This window comes from Ranitomeya variabilis, chromosome 1, assembly GCF_051348905.1.
Source record: "Ranitomeya variabilis isolate aRanVar5 chromosome 1, aRanVar5.hap1, whole genome shotgun sequence".
Taxonomy (NCBI): domain Eukaryota; kingdom Metazoa; phylum Chordata; class Amphibia; order Anura; family Dendrobatidae; genus Ranitomeya; species Ranitomeya variabilis.
In genome coordinates this window covers 1,028,956,547-1,028,980,695 of record NC_135232.1, presented here as the reverse complement: position 1 = coordinate 1,028,980,695, position 24,149 = coordinate 1,028,956,547, and the positions used below count along the sequence as shown (strand labels likewise).

At 41.3% G+C, this 24,149-nt stretch overlaps 1 protein-coding gene across 1 annotated transcript in view; it reads right to left on the bottom strand.

Moving 5' to 3' along the window:
- The window catches only part of LOC143793051 (plasma kallikrein-like), a 185,791-nt gene that overhangs the window by 5,565 nt on the left and 156,077 nt on the right, over positions 1-24,149 (bottom strand). The window contains exons 11-14 of the mRNA XM_077279639.1: positions 20,935-21,109; positions 7,864-8,039; positions 2,746-2,841; positions 1,420-1,559 (exon numbers count right to left, since the gene is read on the bottom strand). Coding sequence (XP_077135754.1) covers positions 1,420-1,559; positions 2,746-2,841; positions 7,864-8,039; positions 20,935-21,109 — 587 coding nt within the window. The remainder of the gene's footprint in view (positions 1-1,419; positions 1,560-2,745; positions 2,842-7,863; positions 8,040-20,934; positions 21,110-24,149) is intronic.

Here is a 24,149-nt window from a genome sequence, read left to right as displayed (position 1 = left end):
TCCGATACCGAGTTCCGATATTTTTGCGAGATCGGAAATCGGAATCGGAAGTTCCTATTCCCAGTCATCTTATACGGCGTGTGCGGTACGTATGGTTCCCAGGGTCTGGAGGAGAGGAGACTCTCCTTCAGGCCCTGGGATCCATATTCATGTAAAAAATAAAGAATAAAAATAAAAAATATGGATATACTCACCCTCCGACGGCCCCTGGCTCTCAGCGGTGCAACCGGCAGCCTCCGTTCCTAAGAATGCAGTGAGTGTAGGACCTGCGATGACGTCGCGGTCTTGTGACTGGTCGCGTGACCGCTCATGTGACCGTGACGTCATCGCAGGTCCCACACTCACTTCATTCTTAGGAACGGAGGCTGCCGGTTGCGCCGCTGAGAGCCAGGGCCCGTCGGAGGGTGAGTATATCCATATTTTTTATTGTTATTCTTTATTTTTTACATGAATATGGATCCCAGGGCCTGAAGGAGAGTTTCCTCTCCTTCAGACCCTGGGAACCATCCAGGATCGCTCCCTGCACACGCCGTACCCGGCGTATAAGACGACCCCCGACTTTTGAGACGATTTTCAGGGGTTAAAAAGTCGTTTTATACGCCGGAAAATACGGTATTTACGTTCCGATATTTGTGTCCCATTGACTTGCATTGGTATCGGGTATCGGTATCGGCGATATCCGATACTTTTTGGATATCGGCCGATCCAATCCGATACCAATACTTTTGAATATCGGAAGGTATCGCTCAACACTAATGATCAGTGGATCAATCATTGGTTATATACTCATTAAAAGGTTATATACTTCATGCATCCCCTGCATAAAACACTTATAAACCTGTATTAAAGAGTGCAGGGAATAGAGCCAGGGTGACAGAGGTTTCAAATCTACAGACCCATTTTCATATCAATTCAAACGCTGATTTCTCAGTACAGGAGGAACAGACTGGCAATGTAAAAGGTATTGCTGGACTTTTTTTGACAATACGAATAAATACTTTGGGAGAATGGGTGAATGGTTGAAATTCTGCCAACAAATTCAATCTAAGTGAAAAGGGGCTAAGTGCAGTAGGTTGTATTTCCAAGTGTTCAAAGAAGAAGTTCACTCAAGCATGAGCCCCCATAAATACTGACAAACAAGACTGAAGGATAGCCAATGGACCTTCCATTGCCCGAGTGCAGTGGAAGGCTTTGACTATGATTTCCCCTATTAATAGCGGCTCAATATCATAGAACTTATTTCTCTCCAAATGTAATATTGTGAACATTATAATGTACCATATATGAATTTCAATACAAGATGAAAATAGGACAGTTTAAAGGGGAACTATTTGGCATTTGTTTGCACTAAATACACAACAGGTGAAGACACTGCCCATAAAGTAAAGCGCAATCTTCAATCTTCTAATGTCCACTTACCTTGCATGAATCAATCTGTCCATGTTTATAACCAGCACAGAGGACCTTACGGCTAATAGTTTGGGTTAAATAACTTTTCTGACATTCGGTGTTTGACTGGGGAGGTATCTCGGCTTTCTGAAGCACGTCTGAAGTAGTTCCTTGCAATAGACAGAAACATGCATTTATTAGTAATACGTTACAAACATTTTTATTAGAGTGATCACTTTTAAATTTTTGGTCAAGAGGGTGAAAGATGATAAGCTTAATAATGATTTCTGATTACATGTTAACGAGTACTTGCTCTGTGCTCTAATACTCTGGTATAATGGCAAAGGTTAAGAAGAGGTAAAGGGTAGTGGCATTTCAATAGCAGTTGCAATGGATGCACTTGGGTCTGGACCCTGAACCAAGATGAGCCTGAAGGACCACAGGAGCTACCTCTGAATAACAATCACCAGCATGAAGGAACAAAGCTTGTAGAACAGAAGAATAAACAAGCAACTTCTCCAGGGCCAAAAAGATGTTCCCACACCAGTGTCAGCATCTTCAACTGAGCCAGCTGACTAATTTACTGTATATATTCAAATTATTAAGTACGGTAAATGTTTTCCCCCTTTCTTTCCCCTTGATCCCGACCACCAGCACACTCTTCAGTGAATCCTCTTTTCAGTTAGCCATTAAAGGAAATCGGTACAAAGATTTTGCTAACACATCTGAGAGCAGAACGATTTAGAGGCAGGCACCCTGATTCCAGGGATGTCATTTACTGGGCTTCTTGCTGGAGTTTTGACTAAAAAGACTAAAAATTGTTTTATCTGCTGCAAATCTTCCTGTTCTCTGAATTCTGCAAATCTACCTGTTCTCTGAATGCTGAGATCTGTACAACTCTGTCCAGGGTTTGGTTGGACAACTTGTCAGGAGACCAAGTAGTCCTCCCTCTACTGCTAATCTCCTGCTAGTAAAACAGTGATTAAAAAAAAAACTACACTAAGCAGACCAGTAAGTGACAAATCACTGAAATCAGCATCACTGCATCTACATTATGTGTCTATCAGATTCAGAAAAGATCTGATGACAGCTTCCCTCCAAAAGGCATAAGCCAATGAGGATTCTCAATTAAAAACCAAATGATGTAGCACAATGAAGGAACAATTTTAACATTGAACGTGCTAATCAATCTGCCACTATCACCTTACAGAGCAGGAGTATTTGTGGGAAAAGATTCAGTATATTTTTTATTAATTAAAATATCTGCTTATTTCGGCTGTTGGGGTCCAGTAAGATACCCAACTCACATACCGACACTCCTCTACTGTAGAAATACGAGATTGCAAAAACAATTACCAGTTTCATTGGTGAATCCCCATCCTGTTATCCAGCATGTACTAGGAAGCTTGAAAGAGTCTTGATTTGGTGGTAGGCAGATGGCTTGTTGATATTCTTGAAAAAAAACAAAACAATAGAAACATAATGAGAAAGTGAGATTGTTACGTTACACCTTACAATTGAATTGCAGTATATGTCATGTATTTTGTGTTATGAAGAAGTATTCCAAAAAGTGTATACCATATATACTTGAGTATAACCCGAGATTTTCAGCCCCAAAAAATGGGCTGAAAGTGCCCCTCTTGGCTTATACTTGAGTCATGGTTGGCGGGTGAGGGGGAGCGACGACTGTCAAATACTCACCTGCTCCCGGCGCTCCTGACGCGATCCCTGCATGTCCTACGGTCTTCAGGCGCGGCAGCTTCTTCCCCTGTTCAGCGGTCACGTGGAACCGCTTATTAAAGTAATGAATATGGACTCCACTCCCATAGGGGTGGAACCGCATATTCATTACTGTAATGAGCGGTACCATGTGACCGCTGACAGAGGAAGAAGCTGCCGCGCCCGGAGACCGTGGGACATGCAAGGACCGCGTCAGGAGCGCCAGGAGCAGGTGAGTATTTCATATTCACCTATCCGCGTTCCACCGACGCTCCGTCTTCTGCGTCCTCGTCACTGACTGTTCAGGTCAGAGGGCGCGATGACGTATTAGTGTGCGCGCCGCCCTCTGCCTGAACAGTCAGTGCAGAGAGATGGGACGCTGAGGAGCAGCGGGCAGCGACGAGAGGTGAGTAGTGTTGAGCGATACGTCCGATACTTGAAAGTATCGGTATCGGATAGTATCGGCCGATACCCGAAAAGTATCGGATATTGCCGATACCGATACCCGATACCAATACAAGTCAATGGGACACCAAGTATCGGAAGGGATCCTGTATGGTTCCCAGGGTCTGAAGGAGAGGAAACTCTCCTTCAGGCCCTGGGATCCATATTAATGTGTAAAATAAAGAATAAAAATAAAAAATATTGATATACTCACCTCTCCGACGCAGCCTGGACCTTACCGATGTAACCGGCAGCTTCCGTTCCTAAGAATGAGCGCTTAAAAGACCTTAGATGACGTTGCGGCCTGTGATTGGTCGCGTGAGCGGTCACGTGACCGCTCACGCGACCAATCACAGGCCGCGACGTCATCTAAGGTCTTTCAAGCTCTCATTCTTAGGAATGGAAGCTGCCGGTTACATCGGTAAGGTCCAGGCTGCGTCGGAGAGGTGAGTATATCAATATTTTTTATTTTTATTCTTTATTTTACACATTAATATCGATCCCGATACCGATTCCCGATATCACAAAAGTATCGGATCTCGGTATCGGAATTCCGATACAGCAAATATCGGCCGATACCCGATACTTGCGGTATCGGAATGCTCAACACTAGAGGTGAGTATGTCATTTTTTCTTTTAGTGCAGCAGCAGCATCATTACATGTGGCACATTGTTATATGGGGCATCTATCGGGCCATAATGAACTGCATGGAGCATTATATGGGGCATCTATTGAGCCATAATTAACTGCATGGAGCATTATATGGGGCATCTATGGGGCCATAAAGAACTGCATGGAACATTATATGGGGCATCTATGGGGCCATAAAGAACTGCATGGAACATTATATGGGGCATCTATGGGGCCATAAAGAACTGCATGGAGCATTATATGGGGAATCTTTTGAGCCATAATTAACTGCATGGAGCATTATATGGGGCATCTATGGGGCCATAATGAACTGCATGGAGCATTATATGGGGCATCTATGGGGCCATAAAGAACTGCATGGAACATTATATGGGGAATCTATGGGGCCATAAAGAACTGCATGGAAGATAATATATGGGGCATCTATGGGGCCATAAAGAACTGCATGGAGCATTATATGGGGCATCTATGGGGCCATAATGAACTGCATGGAGCATTATATGGGGCATCTATGGGGCCATAAAGAACTGCATGGAACATTATATGGGGCATCTATGGGGCCACAAAGAACTGCGTGGAACATTATATGGGGCATCCGTTGGGCCATAAAGAACTGCATGGAGCATTATATGGGGCATCTATGGGGCCATAAAGAACTGCATGGAGCATTATATGGGGCATCTATGGGGCCATAAAGAACTGCATGGAGCATTATATGGGGAATCTATGGGGCCATAAAGAACTGTATGGAGCATTATATGGGGCATATTTGTATATGGAGCATCTTATGGGGCTATAATGAACTGCATGGAGCAATTTATGGGGCTCCTGATTCAATATGGATATTCAAAAACACTTAACCTACTGATGTCTCAATTAATTTTACTTTTATTGGTATCTATTTTTATTTTTGACATTTACCAGTAGCTGCTGCACTTTCCACCCTAGGTTTATACTCGAGTCAATACGTTTTCCCAGTTTTTTGTTGCAAAATTAGGGGGGTCGGCTTATACTCTGGTTGGCTTATACTCGAGTATATACGGTATTTAAAATTAAAAATTAAATACTATAACACTTAGAAATTAATACTATAACACTTAGAAACAGCTTAAGCCATCCTCCTTAAGGAAGGGATTAGTGATACATTGCCACACAAGTAAGGCATGATATTGGATTTTTGGGTTATCCTCAAGTTGTCTCCTGAGCAGCTCAGAGCTATGCAATCTCTGTGTAGTCTCTTTCCTTGATTCCGGTACTAATCTTTGAGTGACTTTTCTGGTGAATAGCAAAAATGTAGTATTAGCAGAACTATGAAGCTCAGCACAAGTTCTGCTGTAATACACTGAGCTACTATTGTTTTTTTTAGTCTACACTATCACAGTATTTGTGTATAGGTATAACAGGGCTTTTGAAGAAACACATAGCTCAGTGAGAGCTGTGATTAGGAGACCTACTGAAGGTGGAGCTGGAGATTTTGCAAGATTTATAGCAGCAGCTTGTTAGGAGCTGAAAGGGAGAGGTAGGGAGACAAGGAATTAACAGTTGAATAGAAATCAATGGGCTGGAGAGAGGTGACTAGTATATTATGAGTTAACATCTCTCCCAGAATGTTAATAATATGCACTGCACTTTTGTCCAGGATCTGGGCTGGCACTGGTGGTCAAGCTCCTTGGTACACTATGAAAGATAAATAAGCAGTTAGCAATTTACTTAGAAAATAATGCATTATTCAGTGAATATTAGCAAGTAGTGCATTATTGGTAAAATAACATCCTAAAGAGAGATACAGTAAATGTGAAGATGCCCCGAATTGTTCAGGGAGCCAATCAATTTTGGGGTGCACTAAATTATATAGATGGCTTAACCATATGGCCTCGTTTGAAAGTAATATTATCACAATCCACTGTCCTCCTAGCTCAACCCAGACCAACCAAATTAAGCATTAGCCACCTATTTTTCCAACTCATTTACTCCTAATCATGATGTCCACATCCTTTCCCAAAAAAATCCCACCATGACAATACGCTAACATACTAGATGGTTGGCAGGGTACTCACAATTACAGCTTCTGATGAGAAAGAGGGTCTATTTCCCCACAATTTAAGAATCATACCATCTCGAACTCCACCAGTCCTTTGTTACTTAGAAATGAGTGTTTGAGCTGATATGCCAATTAGAGCTATGGTAGATCTGAAGCTTCTGTCACTCCAGCACACAGTGCCTCCTCATCTTACTTAGCTGACAGTTTCTATGCTGTGTGACTTAAGGAAATGGAGCTGTCAGTCAAGCAGGAGGAGGTGTGTTTGGTGGGGAATAGAGCTGGAATGACAGAGACTTCAGATGTACAATGGAATTTGCATATCAGTTCAAATGCTGATTTCAAAGTAAAGAAAGAATGGACTGGCCATGTAAAGCTATTGCTGGACTTGTCTTTGGAGGAGCTACATATAAATACCATATATACTCGAGTATAAGCCGACCCGAGTATAAGCCGACTCCCTAATTTTGCAACAGAAAACTGGGAAAACTTATTGACTCGAGTATAAGCCTAGGGTGGAAAATGCAGCAGCTACCAGTAAATGTAAAAAATAAAAATAGATACCAATAAAAGTAAAGTTAATTGAGACATCAGTTGGTTAAGTGTTTTTGAATATCCATATTGAATCAGGAGCCCCATATAATGCTCCATGCAGTTCTTTATGGCCCCATAAGATGCTCCATATACAAATATGCCCCATATAATGCTCCATGCAGTTCATTATGGCCCCATAAGATGCTCCATATAACAATGTGCCACATGTAATGATGCTGCTGCTGCACTAAAAAAAATGACATACTCACCTCTTGTCGCTGCCTGCTGCTCCTCAGCGTCCCGTCTCTCCGCACTGACTGTTCAGGCAGAGGGCGGCGCGCACACTAAACTGTCATCGTACCCTCTGACCTGAACAGTCACTGCAGAGGACGCGGAATACGGAGCGTCAGTGGAACGAGGGAAGGTAAATATGAAATACTCACCTGCTCCTGGAACTCCTGACGTGGTCACTGCATGTCTCATGGTCTCTGGGCGCGGCAGCTTCTTCCTGTAGTGAGCGGTCACATGGTACCGCTCATTACAGTAATGAATATTCGACTCCACCCCTATGGGAGTGGAGTCCATATTCATTACTTTAATGAGTAGTACCAGTGACAGCTGAACAGGGGAAGAAGCTGCCGCGTCCGAAGACCGTAGGACATGCAGGGACCGCGTCAGGAGCGCCGGGAGCAGGTGAGTATTTGACAGTCATCGCTCCCACTCACCCGCCGACCATGACTCGAGTATAAGCCGAGAGGGGCACTTTCATCCCATTTTTTTGGGCTGAAAATCTCGGCTTATACTCTAGTATATACGGTAGTTAGAAGGAAGTGAATTCCTGCTGATAGATTCTCTTTAAAGTGTGTAAATAGTACAATATATTTAATAATATATTCATTTAATGACTATTCATGAGCAGCCAATTTATTGAAAATATAGAATAAATTATTGGGAAAAAATCAGTGTCACAAGAAAGAAAATATAATTATATCATTTTATGATTATGCTTTTAAACAAATAATCTGTTGTATGAAAATCACATTGAGCAGTGTGGGAACAGCTTCTTATCACATTAGCAGGTACTTACCATTATATGCAATGGGTGTTTTTAGCTTCAGTAAAGCAATATCATTGCCGGCTTCTGCTCCAGCGTATTCAGGATGCACTATAATTTGTTCAATATCCAATACTGGTGTAGCTGGTTTGATTTCTGATTGGTTTAAAATGCCTATGTAGATGCTCCAATATCTTGGAATGGGCCATCTACATAAAATACATATACCAAGGAGAGATTGTAAGTTTGCTTATTAAGTGTATGTCTTGGGAAAAATATGGAGAAATTCTATGCACATCATTCTAATTTAGATTTCAAGTTATTATCACTGACATTTTGAAAGCACATGGAACTTAATTTAACAATAAACTTAACATACTGTTCAAATTATCATGCCAAGACCAGTACTCACCTGTTCCTGCTCCAAAATTGCTCTCCTCCAAGGTTAGATGTACTGATGGTGGAGGGGGCAGTGGGTCTTGGCAATCACAAGTAATACGTTTTGTTATTACCCATATTAGGGGAAAATTCATCCATTCAGCCAGGCATGCTCGCAGCCCAACCAATCGCAAACAGTCATCCATCTGTAAGGGAAACGTTCATCCTTCCAGCTGGGCGATGTACACATCCTCCAGCCATTGATTACGATTATTTTGATGTATATTAAAAAGGTCTTGGTGACTGGCCAATTGATTTAGTCACTGGACCAACAGCAGGGCATGAAGGTGTGATGGCCAATGAGGATGCCATGTACCCTAATAAATCATGTGAGACCTGTTCCTTAGTAGTCATTGCAATGTATACTCCCGGTGTTATTTGCATTAGTTTGGCTCTCCAAGGTTAGATGTACTGATGTTGGAGGGGCAGTTGGTCTTAGCAATCACAAGTTTTATTACCTCTACTCGGGGAAAATTCATTCATTTAACCTGGCATGCTCGCAGCCCAACCAATCGCAAATAGTCATCCATCTGTAAGCGAAGCGTTCATCCTTCCAGCTGGGCGATGTACACATCCTCCAGCCATTAATTATGATTATTTTGATGTATGTTAATAAGTAGTGATGAGTGAGTGTACTCGTTGCTCGGGTTTTCCCGAGCACGCTCTGGTGACCTTCGAATATTTTTGAGTGCTCGGAGATTTAGTTTTCAGCAGCTGAATGATTTACAGCTACTAGCCTGCTTGATTACAGGTGGGGATTCCCTAGCAACCAGGCAACCCCCCACATGTACTCAGCCTGGCTAGTAGCTGTAAATCATTCAGCTGCCACGAAGAAAACAAAATCTCCGAGCAGTCATAAACACTCGGAGGTCACCCGAGCGTGCTCTGGAAAACCCAAGCAATGAGTACACTCGCTCATCACTATTAATAAGGTCTTGGTGACTGGCCAATTGATTTAGTCACTGGACCAACAGCAGGGCGTGAAAGTGTGATGGCCAATGAGGATGCCATGTACCCTAATAAATCATGTGAGACCTGCTCCTTAGCAGCCATTGCATTGTATACTCCCAGTGTAATTTGCATTAGTTTGGCTCTTTGTGTTCTGATTCCACTATTGTACTTGCTACCCTGCTGATAAACCTTTGGATGACTTATTGGGTTTGATCCAGGACTGTTTGACACCTCTTTTGCCTCTTGTCTCTGGCTGATTCTTGAACTTCACCCTGCTTTTTCCTATGTCTAAGTTCCTGATATCCAAACGCAGCACTAATCTGTTATTCTGTCTACGGACGAGTAATAAGACCTGCAATGGAGGCGAGGAAATACTAAATACTAAATCTACCCAATTCCATAAAAATCCAGAGCCAGAAAATCACTTACCAGATGCCTCAGCAAGCAAGGCTTCATACTCTACAGACTAGTCATATTCTTATTCTAGAAAAAATAAACTTGTGGGCCCCCCCAAAAAACTTCACCACCACCCTGACAGTTGAATATTCTGAGAAGCTTTTATTTTCTATGTGGGTCCTATACTAGTTGACAATCCCTTCTATCTGTTGCCTCTTAAGAGAAAAATATGTTTAATCAGAGTCAAGATTTGATATATAAGATGTTCTCAGTTTTGCAGAACTACTGATAATAAGCAATTATTAAACTTCTGTTGCTTATGACGATATCCAAAGTAAACATTTGCAAGTTATTGGCCTAGGGTTAACTCCCAAAAAATCTTGATTTAGTAGGCTATGGTAAATTCTTTCAACTTAAAATAATTAGGTGAAAAATTTCTTCTAAGTGTTTTTCAAAGTCAATCCTGTACAGATAAAGTGTAAGTACTCCCACTGACCCTTTTGAGAAACCAGGTAATTTTACATTGCACCTGCACGCCCTATCCTCAATCTCAACTGATGTATATGCAATTTCTGCACTAGTAGTTGTAGTTTTATTCAAGTCGTTAGAAGTTAAAGGGAACCTGTCAACAATTTTTTGAGTCACTCAACAAATGCAATCATCTTTATCTGCTCCTGTACTGCATTCCACAAAAGCGTACATTGTCTTCTGACTCCCTGCTCAGGCCTGCTATGTTACTGCACAGGCACACAATTATATTGCGCTATGTGGATGATGCAGAACATGTCATGCACATCAATCAGAGCTGGAGGACGGCAATTAGGAGGAGAGAAGAGGCACAGAGACTGCAATGATGATGCCCATCCGACCGGATCATCCTCATATAAATAAAACCAAGAGGAATTTAAAATGGTATTTTGGGGGGTTCAGAAGGGGAGTCAGGAGATTATTTATACTTTTGTGGAAAACAGGTGACAAGTTCCCTTTAATACTTGTTCATCTTCAATGCCACTTATATGACCCTCTACATCTAGTTTCCCCTTCATTATTATTGTATCCACGTGTATTAGCACTATTCCACTTTTGACATTTCTTACTTGTTTAGAAGTGTATTGGAGGCAGCTTTGTCCCTGAAGAAGTGTGTACGAAACGCGCGTCGGGGTTGACGGACGCAGCCTGAACCCTGCATTTATTTTAGTAAGTTACACATTAGAGGCATTTGCCCATGTGTAATAGGCTGCACGTAGACTTTCATGTACATTTATTCTTAAATACTGGTAATATTGGTGGCGCTAGTGGTCCCAATCTATTTTTAGCAGAGTCCTAATGCATGATTGATTCATTTAAGACATCTGTTTGCTTAAATCTCAGATTGAGTATTATAGACATAGCCTCCATTTACACACTATCTTGTGAAACATTATTAGCATACTGATTGCTTATACATAGTGAAATTGCCCTCCCTTGTGCAAGCACTTTATAATACTTTTTGAGTTGAATCAATTTCATTTCTCAAGGGGAAGATATGAGCATAGATATGTAATTTGCCTACCGCCTTCATACATGGAGCATTCTATTTATCTACTGACAAACTATACATCATAATAACGTAATCTTCTTATAAATGTTTAACGGGGTCCCTAGCCATTTGCATCTCTTGGATTAGAGATATTTGTTTTATTCAATATATTTTTGGTGTTATTTTTTGTATTAATAAAGATTGTATTTGATATGTTTCCAAAATTTTTGGTAATTGTGCTCATTTCTGGCCTCTCTGTTTCTCCTTATATGGAGGGATATAGTGACTCAGACTCGTTTACTACAGCCTGTCTTAGTAGCACTATATAATATATGGATCACATCCCCCTGTTGATTTCAATGGATTGAATAAAGTCTGGAGTTGGAACACTTCAATCCTTTTTTATTCTGCATTAACATCAAGGATTAAAAAAAAGTTCTGATCCCAGCTGTTTAACTCTTTATATGCCAAAATTATGTCACAGCAGTGTTCTGTGATAATGTCTGAATATTTTACATAGGCCGGCTGAGTGTTATGCAATAAAACATCACATAGCACAAACTCCCAATGTTATACTATGGGGCAGTTCACATCTGCGATTATTTTTTCATGTCGATTCAGCATGAGAGAGCAATAATGCGATTTTCAGTGAGACTCGGCTTCCTCTCACCCATACAAGTCTATGAGTGCGTGTGAAACATCGCACTGCGCTTTCTCCTTCTCCACCACACCTGTGTTGCGATCCTATCATGCGAGAGGCTCGGAGCACAGCGCCCCAATACTCGGATCACGCTCGCAGCAGAGCAGGAGCCGAGTGTCATTAGGATATCATACCGGATACTCTTGCATCGGATGATGCCATAAGCTGGTGTGATTGCAGACTTACTCAGACAATAATGTGGAATAATCAGGTGTGATAAACACAATAATTAAAAATAAAACATCCAATTCCAAATTGTCCCCAAGTTCCTGTGGTGTGAAAGGTCAAAGAAATGTTACTGTTTGAGATTATTGATTTACTTTCGCAAAAAACTATTACAAGAAAACAGACTATTTTAGCTTCACTACGATTCCAAATGGTTACAGTTCAAACACAACTAAGTTTTCTCTAAAGTTTTAACGTTGACCCTCTAAGAACCCAGAAGAGTTTGGTTTAAATGAAGGTAATTGAAGTTTATATGGAGAAAAGTGCGAGATCAGGACAAACCACATGAGATTAAATGATGTTCTGTGAATTTCTTTAAAAGAAGTTGTTCGTGGGTCAAAATGTTACATGGAAATAAAGAACTAGGACGAACAGAGACTATATATTTTAGATTCTTACCTCCAAGTTGAAATCAAAAAGGTACCAAAACAGATAAAAGAAATAAAATGAAATAAAGTCTATTTGTCCTTTTTAATTTCTAAAATAATATATAAGTTTCTATAAAACAGGGCACATTAAGTACAATTAATTTTGGCTCTTTTATTTTCCTTTTTTTTCATTGTTTTTTCAACACATGATAATAAGTTTTTGATTGGGACTATTTCATAAAAGCACTGGTTTACTGCTTACTTTTCTGGTAGCGACTCATAAAGGTGAAGGTCCTTATTTTGCTTACAATAAACTAAATCGATTGCGATAGTGTTTATGTATTTGTCCAAATGGTTACCTGTATGTGATCATAGTCATTTTTAAAGGACACTTTCAAGATTACATAAACACTAAGGCCTCATTCAGGCGTCCGTTTTTTTTCATGTAGAAGAAAAACTGACCTGTTATTTTGATCAGACTATGATCACAGGTTGATCATAGTGTGGTCCGGGTGTCATCCATTTTTCTCATACATGGAGAAAAAAAATGTTTCTCCACATTCTCCTATGTGACAGTCAGTGAAGATTGGATTGCACACAGGTAGCATCCAAGTGGGGTCCGATTCTTTCACAGATTCCTAGACTAGCAATGCTCATTTTGATCCAACCCATGGATCAAAATCGGACATGTCTCAGTGATTTTCCTTGGACCTTGGTCCGCGAAAAATCATAGAAATGACAATGGCCCATAGACTATCACAGGACCGAGAGAAATTCACGGATAGTACTTATACGATAAAATCAGCTGTGTGAATGAGGCCTAAGACTGCATTACAGTGGGATTATGAAGACACTTCCCCTTACATTTACTGTAAGTGCAGTGTAACCATCTTGTGCATATTCAAATGGCCAAATGCAACATCTACTTCCTACCTGGTATGAATAGTAGTAATTTGCATGACAACTAGTCTCTGTTCCTATTTAATTTACATAAAAATGCACACTTGCAGAGAAGAAAAGTTTCTGGAGGAAGATTTTAGAGAAGGAAGGGAAGAACAGAATTGGCATCTCCTGCATGAATTCAATATCCAACACAAAAGTTGGAGCATCTTCACCCAGTGGACCGTCCCTATAACTACATTGGTCAGGGCACAGAAAATGTTATGGAATACGTGTGTACGGCGAGGATAGCCAGTCTTCTGATGGACGTCTCCATGAGGTTGTGAAAAGCGTCAGTGTCCACATGCCTAAACAGCAACATTTCCATGGCAAACAGTCTCACTGCCTGTTGCGGTGCTGCCAATCCCTCCCCTTTTGCACTGCAGTCCTTGCTCTGCATGACACTTTCCTAGGTTGGGTCAGTGACTTTATCGTACAGCACCTTGTCTTCCACTACGGCACTCTGGTCATCCTGACTTGTTCACTTACAAACATCATTTGTTAGCAAATGTGTCTAATCATCATCTACTTCTTGAAACACAAATTGCTGTTCCCCACCGTTGTCTTCTTCTGACAGTGGCTGCTCAAATATTTGGAAATCACTACACACAATCTTCTCATGTCCTTCGTGAAAGATTCACGGTGAGAGACCAGAATCAATAAATGTAAAAGTAAAGAGCTCCTCGGAGTGTCCAAGTGTGGGATCACCATGGTGGGAGGAAGGAGGATCAGGGTGAGGATTATGTGGTCCAGACTCTTTACTAGCGAGACTGTATCATGTGGAAGACAGGATGGTGCTGAAATCAATTGGAAGCTTTATCTGCCATCCAAATGACCATATGTTTGCACCTTTGCCTCCATGCAAAGTGGGACAGAAAGCTAGATCTCATGAATGACTGTGTTTGTTGTGCTCCCTCCTGCAAACTGCATCATGTTATTTTTGATTATATAATATGTAGCACTGAAAATGAATTTAGCGTGAGGGCCACCTGCTGGCTCACAAAAAATTATGAATGAGGGCTGCCAGATGGCCTTCCAAAATTTATGAATGAGGGTCAAATGATGGCTCTCCAAAATGTATGACTGAGGGCCGCCTGATGGCCCTACAAAATGTATGACTGAGGGCCGTCTGATGGCCCCCAAAATGTATGAATAAGGGCTGCCTGGTGGCACTCCAAAAATTTATGAATGAGTGCCGCCTGCAAGCCCTCCAAAATTTATGACTGAGAGCTGCAAGATGGCCCTCCAAAACTTATGAAAAAAGAACATTTGAATTGCCTTTATGTTCTGCTGCTCTCATTGGGTGGGGTTGAGAAGTCTTGGCCAATAGAGGCTTTGTTCGTCTTGATAACAAGTTAGCTATTTTGCCCCTGGCGGCACTAAAAACCCACAGAATCAACTTAAGCAGGGAGTGCGCAGTGAATGCGGCCTGCATGCCTCAGATTTGCCTCAACTCTGTGTAAAATAAAAATATACATGCAATCATGCAATGGGAGAAAGGCCCAACTGCACCTCTTGTGTGAATACATGGACAAAGGACTTATCGTGTGCTTTCCCCAGAGTGGGCTGGAGAAGTTTCCCCCCACATGGATTATGAATTTTCACTGCATAGCTCTCGAAGGAGATAAAAAAAATATGTTTTGAAACCTCTACTTCAATCTATTTGCATCCCTGAGCCAGCACAGGAGGAACTGCCGTCCACCTTAGCTGGAGCAAAATTGGAGTTGGATAACTGAAGGTCCTTGCTGTGCCAGTTGTACACTGAGTAATGGCTTTGAATCTGGGACTCCTTGTTGTTGCAAGGTGTATTGCAGTGCCTCCTTCTAATTTTTGAAAGCCCTTGCACATAATGCATAGGCTCTACCAGTCTACGAGTCCCACTCCATCCAAATGGGGAAAAATACTTTCTGAGGCCATCCTCTATGTGTATTCCAGGGTGTATTACAATCCTTCCTTTCAATTTTTGATAGGCTTCACCAGTCTAGGAGTCACCCTCATTACAAATAGAAAAAAAAAGTCAGAAATTTCATGTACATGATTCTTTTTTACTCCTGACTGGAATGGAAAACTGCTACAATTTTGAAAGAAGGAGCATGTCAATTCTTTCAGCGTTTTTGAGAAAGTGAAAAAAGGAACAAAAATGCATTATAACAGATAACATTATACAGATAATAATTTTTCTGAACATTTTTTCCTGTAAAATCCATTTTATCTTCAGTTTGGTATATTTTTTATCAGTCCGGAAAAGTGGCGTAATATTCTGACAACATTGTTCCCAGCAGTGACCTGGGAGTCAGAGATACATCCAGGCATCTTCCCCATTCTGCCCCTATTCCATTTTAGCACTTTTTCCATCCATTTCAGTGATTTTTCTGCTCCCCAGACCAGAGTGGGTCTGCCAGAAAAATGCTTGTTTCCCACTGAGTTCCATTATACTCATTTCTTGAGTTGAGCACCCAAGCAGTCCGACGTGCTCGATTCGAGTAATGAGCACGCAAGCATTTTAGTGCTCACTTATTACTATTAATTAAAGAGGTTGTGCCATGAACAAAAGTATATTTTAATCAACAAATCTTAGAATAATTAAAGGTTCCACAACTGGATGTGTTTAAAAATATGTCCTGTAATCTTGTAAATGCGTTTCAGTGTAATGGCTGTATTTGACCGTGCAGGAACAGTTCAAATATACCACATTTACTGGCAAGGGAAGGAAGCAAAAGACTATGCAGATGCAGACATTGCTGCACAGAATCAGAACTGAGTATTTCTTTGAGGTAAAATATTGTTTAAAAACAGGCAGAGAAATGTTTTACTCACAAAAATAATCAGCTGTGATCCCCTGCTGTGCTATCTGTATACTGATTTTTGCTTCCACCCCTGGCCAGTAGCTATGGTATGATCAGATCATATCCCTGCCTGGTCAAACAGGACCATTACACAGTACACAGCAGGGGCACATTTATAAAATGATCTCAGCACAGGAAAAAAATTTAAACTCATCCAACTGTGGAGTTCATTTTTATTACAAGATCTGTCAATTAAAATATTATTTTGTTCATGGCACAACCCCTTTAACTGTATTGTTCATTTATCATAAAGCTTAAGGGGCATTTACATTGCAATATGCCATATAAACAGGCTGCCAATCACCTGCAAAATAAACATCATGCAGCATTTTAATATCATTGGTAGAGATGGGCGAACCCGAACAGTAAAGTTCGGCATCTGTACAGAACACCTACTGTTCGGGCACGGACATCAAACATGGACTTCACCAGGAAGTCCGTGTTACTGTTTGGGTTTGGCCCTCCAGACACCGGGTGTTCATTGTGCTGTCATGTGCGTGATAGTGTGGTGCCCAAGGGTCCTGGTCGTCACAGTAGCATTGCTTTCCCCATGGGGAGAGTGATGTTACGTTTGGAGGCAAGAAGGGATAACTGTTGCCAGGTAAACACAAGCATGCAACACATTCACACTCCAGGCCACCATGGGGAGCTTTTGATCCTATTCACTAGGTGACTCCCCATATATATGGTAGTTTGGAGGGAAAAGTTAGAACAGTTCTTGCCAGGAAACAGACTGGATCAGTCTGAGGCAGAAGAGGGTTTACGGAGCTGTGTAGCCACAGTGCAGCAGTTCCTGGAAAGAGACATACAGAAAGCCGAATACATTGCAGAGAGCGTGCAGGAGAGCAAAGCACAGGAGAGGATACCAGTGGGAGACCAGCCATGAGCAGGCTACCTCCTTCTGAGGCGCAGAAACCGGTAGCTGGAACACTGAGGTTATAAGGAGCTCTACGACTTACATCAGAGACCGGCAGAATAGCTGAACTTCACGTTACCTGTCCGCCTTAATACCCAGGAGACACGGTGACACCTTTAGAGCCCGGGGCATGCTAGAGTCCCTATAAACAGACTGAAGTGACCAGTCATACGGGTTATGTCCTATCCTATATGGGGGACAGAGAGAGAGAACATCTGTGAGGACCTTAGGCAGTAAGGGACTACAACATCACGGCGCTAGAGGAAGGCTTTGATTTTCACCTGGATAAGGGTACTCCTAACTTGCCTCCAAGCTGGCCGGACCCTGCCTACCCTGTGATCTGGACTGTGGCTGCCTGAAGACTTCAGCAAACAAGATAAAGAGACTGCAAACCTGCGCCCTCATTCCCCACTGCGCCATTCACCACCTTCCATCCACACACTGGGAAGCCCTGGGAATACACTCCACCTGCGGGAAGTTATACTACCAAGCTGCCATAACATCACCCCAGAGGACCCCCTAAAGCAGCGTCGGTCCCCACCGACCGAATACCACAGGTGGTGTCACAAACATAAACTTTATTCCCTTTAAAGACCTTTCCCTTTTACATGGGTGCCCTGGGCCACGGACCAGGTCACCGCCACTGTGACATCCCCCTGTGAACGCAGGACCTGGTACCGAGTACCCCACGGCCCTGGCGGGGCGACACAATAGCATGGCAAACATAGCTTCTGATCGGCAGTAAAATCATCACCGCTGGTCAGACAGCTGCGGTTCCCACGTTGTCAGAAAACAGTGTGAGCGCGCAGCTGTGATCGGAGGTATAAAGGTAACTTCCAGTCACTGGTGTCGGCTGATGGGAACACTGCTCCCATCAGCCGACACCTGCTGCTGCTAATAACAGTGAGAGCAGGAGAGGTTGATGGCAATATTCATCAGTCTGCAACTGCTCTGTAAATTAATAATTTAAAAAAAAGATGACGTGGCTTTCCCTGTATTATTGATAACCAGTCAGGCAAAACTCAACCCTCAGCTGTCAGCTTAGCAAGACTGGTTATCAAAAATAGAGGGGTCTCCACGCTGTATTTTTTTTATTATTTAGTGATAATATTGCCCCCCCATGCCTAAAAATAGCAGCCCCCAGCCGCCCAGAAAAGGCACATTTATTAGATGAGCCAATTGTGCTGCTTTGCCTGGCTCTTCCCATTTGCCCTGTAGCGGTGTGAGGTGGGGTTCATATCTGGAGGGTTAATGTAATCTTTGTATTGTCAGGTGACATCAAGCTCATGTATTACTAATGGAGAGGTGTCTATAAGACACCTATCCCTTGCTAATCCTATAGTTATATGGTAAATAAAGACACGGACAGAATAAAGTCCTTTATTTGAAATAAAACAAAACACTTACTTTTTTATTTAAAGATAACAAACACAGTTATACTCACCTAACACCTAATTCCACTGAATCCCTCTTCTCCCATAACAAAACAAAAATAAATGCAATAATATCCCTCACCTGTCCTGCGTTCTGTCCCATGCTATAATCCATGCCTGGGGTATAAACAGTTTCAACCTAGACAGTGCAAAGATGCGACCGTCCAGGCTGAAATCCACTGGTGAATGAGCTGCTGTGAGCGCAGTATAAGTGACTAACGGTGACGTTATTGAGGTTACTGCAGGTCACTGAGGCTGCATTCCCAGCCAGGCTGAACTGCGGTCATCTTGGTGAGATCCCCGCTAGCACCAAGAGAAAGTCTCACGGAGCAGAGGCGAGTCCACAGCATTTCAGTGGGAGAAAGTCACTACGGTGAACTCGCCTCTGCAAAATTTAGTTTCATCTGAAAATAACGCCTTGGACCACTGAGCAACAGTCCAGTTCTTTTTCTCTTTGGCCCAGGAAAGACGATTCTGGCATTGTATATTGGTCATGAGTGGCTTGACACAAGGAACGCAACACTTGAAGCCCATGTCCTGGATACGTCTGTGTGTGGTGGCTCTTGAAGCAGTGACTCCAACAGCAGTCCACTCCTTGTGAATCACCCCCAAATTTTTGAATGGCCTTTTCTTTACAATCCGTTCAAGGCTGCAGTTATCCTGGTTGCTTGTGCACCTTTTTCTACTAAACTTTTTCCTTCCACTCAACTTTCCATTAATGTGCCTGGATACAGCACTCTATGAACAGCAAGCTTCTTTAGCAATGACGTTTTGTGGCTTACCCTCCTTGTGGAGTGTCTCAATGACTACCTTATGGACATGTGTCAAGTCAGCACTCTTCCCCATGATTGTGGAGCCTTCTAAAACAGACTAAGGGACCTTTTTAGATGCTTAAGAAGCCCTTGCAGGTGTTTTTTTTGCTAAAATTATTCTTATTTACTGAGATCATGACTTTTGGATTTTCATTGTCTGTAAGCCATATTCATCAACATTAAAGAAATAAACACTTGACATAGACAACTCTGTTTGTAATGACTCAATATAATATATGAGTTTCACTTTTTGTATTGAAGAACTGAAATATATTAACTTTTTTATGATATTCTATTTTTGTGAGAAGCACTTGTTCTGTACACAGTGGCAAACGGACTCAATAGAAAGTCTATAGGTCCTTATTAATCAAGACCTGTGCTGTTCATGCCAGTCTTGATGAAAAAGTATTTGGGAGTCAGAAGCTCCGTGCAAGCCATTTTGGACAATCTTAAAAATGGTGTGCGCCATTGAACTGGAGGAAGATTCACTGGATCCAACTATTTTGCCGAAGTTGGGAGTGAAAATGCAGAAAGTCATAACATTTTCAGTAGGGATGGATGGAACAGTGGAAGTAGAGGTTCTGGTACATGACCCAAACTTTTTAGAAAGTTCAGTTTAGGAGCCAGAACAGTACCCAAACAGAAACAGAACCCCATTAAATCTAATGGATACTCTAACTGCTAAGGAAAGAAAAAAAAAATTCTCTCCCCCTTTCTCTCACTCTCCTGTTCAGGTTTGCCCATCTCTACTTTTTCAGCAAACTTACAGTTTGCAAAAGAAATTTGTGACTTTTCAAAATGATTTCCACCAAAATTCTGGTGCAGTTATTTTGATGAATTGGGGCACAGGGGTTTGTAGACCACTGTGTACACACCTATGCAAGAACTGAGAGCCTTCACTGGATGAGCTGATGGCTTCAGCACAGTGTAATGAGCAATTGATGGGAGTCGTGAGGCTCACATATCCTCTAATCTACAGAGCTTTCAATTGGCTCAAAAATCTAAAAAAAATGTACAAAAGTATTTGGTATATTAATTAGGTTAAGAAAAAGGACTCAACATTTCATGCTCTACAAGTATAAACAGAACAGGTTTTGAGAATTTTCTCAATATTGTTAAAATGAAATTAGTGTTCCTCCTTATGTTATTGTAAGTAAAATAATCTTCATAGTAAAAACTGCAGACTTTACTATGTCCTCAGAACCAATGTTTACTATGGTTTATGACTAAATAGTGGCCATGCATGAGCTATAGCCAGCACATGACAAAACAAGTCACTGCTGAGAACAGCGGTGCTGACATTGCGGGAATAGCGCAATTGTAGGAGGTGAATACACACTGATTTTATTTTATATGGGGTTCTGAATTAATTAAATCGGGGTTGTCCATTAATAGACAACCACTTTAAGATTTAACTCTATGACTTTATGAAAGAAAGCAGGAATTGTTAACAGATTTTGACAGAAACTTATATAAATGAAATAATAAGCTCAAAGCAATAATAAGCATAACATTAAAAATCAAGTGCTTCATATTTGAAGGAATATTTTAGGATACTTACGGGGCAACACAATGGGCAGCCGTTACTATCCACTGACTGCTAATAATAGATCCACCACAAACATGTGTGTTAGAAGATAATTTAAGATGCATGCTGACTTGCCATGGCCATTCACCATGGGAGCTATCACTGCCACCTACAATTCTGCTTGCCTTAACGACAGGTTTTCCACATCCTAAAAAAGAATTAAATATGACATGTAAAAACTTAATTGTGCACCATGCCTGTAAAAAGTATTACGTTCTTCTTCAATTTTATTGAATGATATATTGATATTTTAACGTTCAATGTTAATATTATTTTCCAAATACCATGGACTCCTAGAACACTGCAAGGCATTCTAGCAGAGGACTGGCTTCAAAGTGAAATTGAAAAATAGTGAGTGTAGGCATTCTGCAACCTGAGTGAGGAAAGAAAGGCTAATTTTTTTACAGAACAGTAGATTTCATGCAGTAAATATATGGCAGATTGTATAAAGTAAGGCTCTGTTCACATTATGTTTAACACTATGTTTGGAGAATCCAATGGACAAGTTCTGACGCTTGCTTGAAATGTAGCCATAATGTGCTGTTGAACCTATGTCTCCAAATAAAGGTGTCCAGCAAAAAATATACTGCGTGGAATATATTATACCATAATAGGTGCCCATTATATGCCACTAATCAATCATAACATTTAAACCACCTCTCTAATATTGTATAGGTTCTCTTAATGCATCAAAAACAGCTCGGACTCATAGAACGGTGAATGTCTCAAGACCTCTGAAGATGTCCTATCATATTGGCACCAAGACATAGAGTAGAGTAGATAAAATTTAATTTCTTTATTTAGACAATGTTAAAGATACGATGGCTAAAGTTCCCATGTCAGTAAATGAGATGAAAGGGAGAAACCTTACACATTTCGAACAAAAATGTAATTTCCTTCTATCATTATATAAAATGGAGCCACTAGTACAAGATATTGTACTAAGAAAGTTTTTGATCAAAACATGTAAGGTCTCTCCCTGTCATCTCATTTCCTTACATTGGAATTTTTTACATTGTATGGTCTAAATAAAGGAATTTATTTGTATCTATTCTACGGATGTCATGCTGGATTGACTTCTCTCTTCCCTGACCTGCCTGCTGCTGGCACAGTATTCCGTGCACAGCAGAGGTTGTGTCCACAATTTGAATTGAGATTAGGTAAGATGGATAACCCTTGTTCCCCTACTTAATTCTTGTGTAGTTGGTCCTGATGAAGAAGTCAAATGACTTTGAAACACATTGATAAATAAGTTGAATTGAATATTCTTCGGTCTCCTGGATCCTTCTACTATTCATCAGCAGCACAGTTAACCCAAGTCTTTCCTTCTCCATTTTACACCCATATCCCTCATGAGCTCGCAGCAGCTGAAATTTTATGCATCTACAGAGATTGTATATTACCCAACCCCATCAGGTGAGAACCTATATGCACCCTTAATTGTCCGTGTGAATTCTTGGATAAGACCCTTTCGTGCTTTTCGTTGCATCTCCAGCTTTTTTTTCTACTGAAAGTTGAGAGATGAGATCTCTATGGATCAGACTTGTCTTTCACAAGACAAGATCAGATGCAGTTCATCAAACTGTTTCTGAACAGTTTTTGCAGTGTGGCAGGAGGTATTAGTTTCCTATTAGAGGTCAATGCCACTAGGGAATCCTGCCACCATGAATAGGGAATATTTGGACTGCAGCAATGTTTAAGTAGGTGGCATCCATATTAGTACCAGAACCTAACACTGCACAGGAGAACTTTGTACAAAGTATCACACTACATGCAGCTCTGCTATTTTGCATTCTTGCCACATCCAGATAACTATCCACATCATGAAAAAGAAAATGAGATTTAACAGACTATATTCTTTCATTGCTTCATGATCCAGGTTTGATCTTCTTATGCCCAATGTAGGGCTTTTGATGGCGGTATTAGTTGGCATTGGCACTTTGTCTGCAGCAAGGAGTGATGCCTTGCATATTTTGACAACTAGTAATATAATTAGCATTACTTTCTTCCTACATTTCTGCTACACTAGCTCTGTAGCAGTGAACCACACCAGCTAGTATTTGCTACCCAGGTGTTGCTACCTTTACACTGTCACTCCTTGAACTTAACCCTTTCCCATTTTTTGGTATCAACTTGAAAAGCTGACTGTTCACTTCCTGCCAGGAGTGAGATTCAGCCGATTCCCACCGGTTTGGGGGAACCAATTGAGAAAACTGCTGCTGGTTCCTCAGACTGGCAGGAAGCAGTACCCCATGTCAGTTTCAATTCAATGTGCATGAGTCAAGGCCATTTTCTAAATCCATTTTTAGAGTTGGTACTTGGTGATTTTAAAAACATCAAAAATAACACAGATGGATATTCCATAAACAATCTCACAAAGCAAGAAACAATGGTAATACAATCCCTTAAGAATAACCCCAACATTGTCATTCGATTTACCACAAGGGGGGTGGTATAATGGTCCAGTTAATAAAAACCTTATTCTCATCATCATTTTTAAAGAATTAATTTATTGCAGTAGCGCAGTCCACCTATGTGTTCATCCAACTAGATCCGTCAGACACACATTCAGTTGAAATCCAGGAATCCAATTTCTGCACCACAATAGTTAAAATGGCCACCAGCTCAGAAGCTGATGTTGGCACGCACGTCGTCAGCGAATGACATCATTGTCATGCACCGGCATGTCCTTGGCAAAAAAGAGGCAGGAAGAGGGCGCTGCTGGACCATGGACAGATAAAAAAAATATTATTTTTATTTTAATTCATTACAAAATCAATGGGAGATATATGGGGCAAAGGATGAGAGATCATATGGGACCAAGGATGGGAGATTATATGGGGCCCAGGATGGGACATTATTTTGGGCCCAAGATGAGAGACATTATTACAGGAAGGGGCCCAGAATGGGGGACATAATTAGAGGAAGGGGCCCAGGATAATGGACATAATTACAGGAAGGGGCCAGAGTAAGGAACATAGATTATTTCTTTGAGGCGGACATAATTACTGTAGGGCCTAATTAGGGCACATTATTAGTGCTATAATAGATCTTACTTGTGAGGATATTGTTTTCCATGGGGGGCACAAAAGGGAGGTCCTGTTTCTGTATAGGACAGCACTTTATCTTTTTTTTTCTTTATCTGGTGCAGTGTCGAAGATGAGGGGAAAAATGGTGCAAGCATTCAG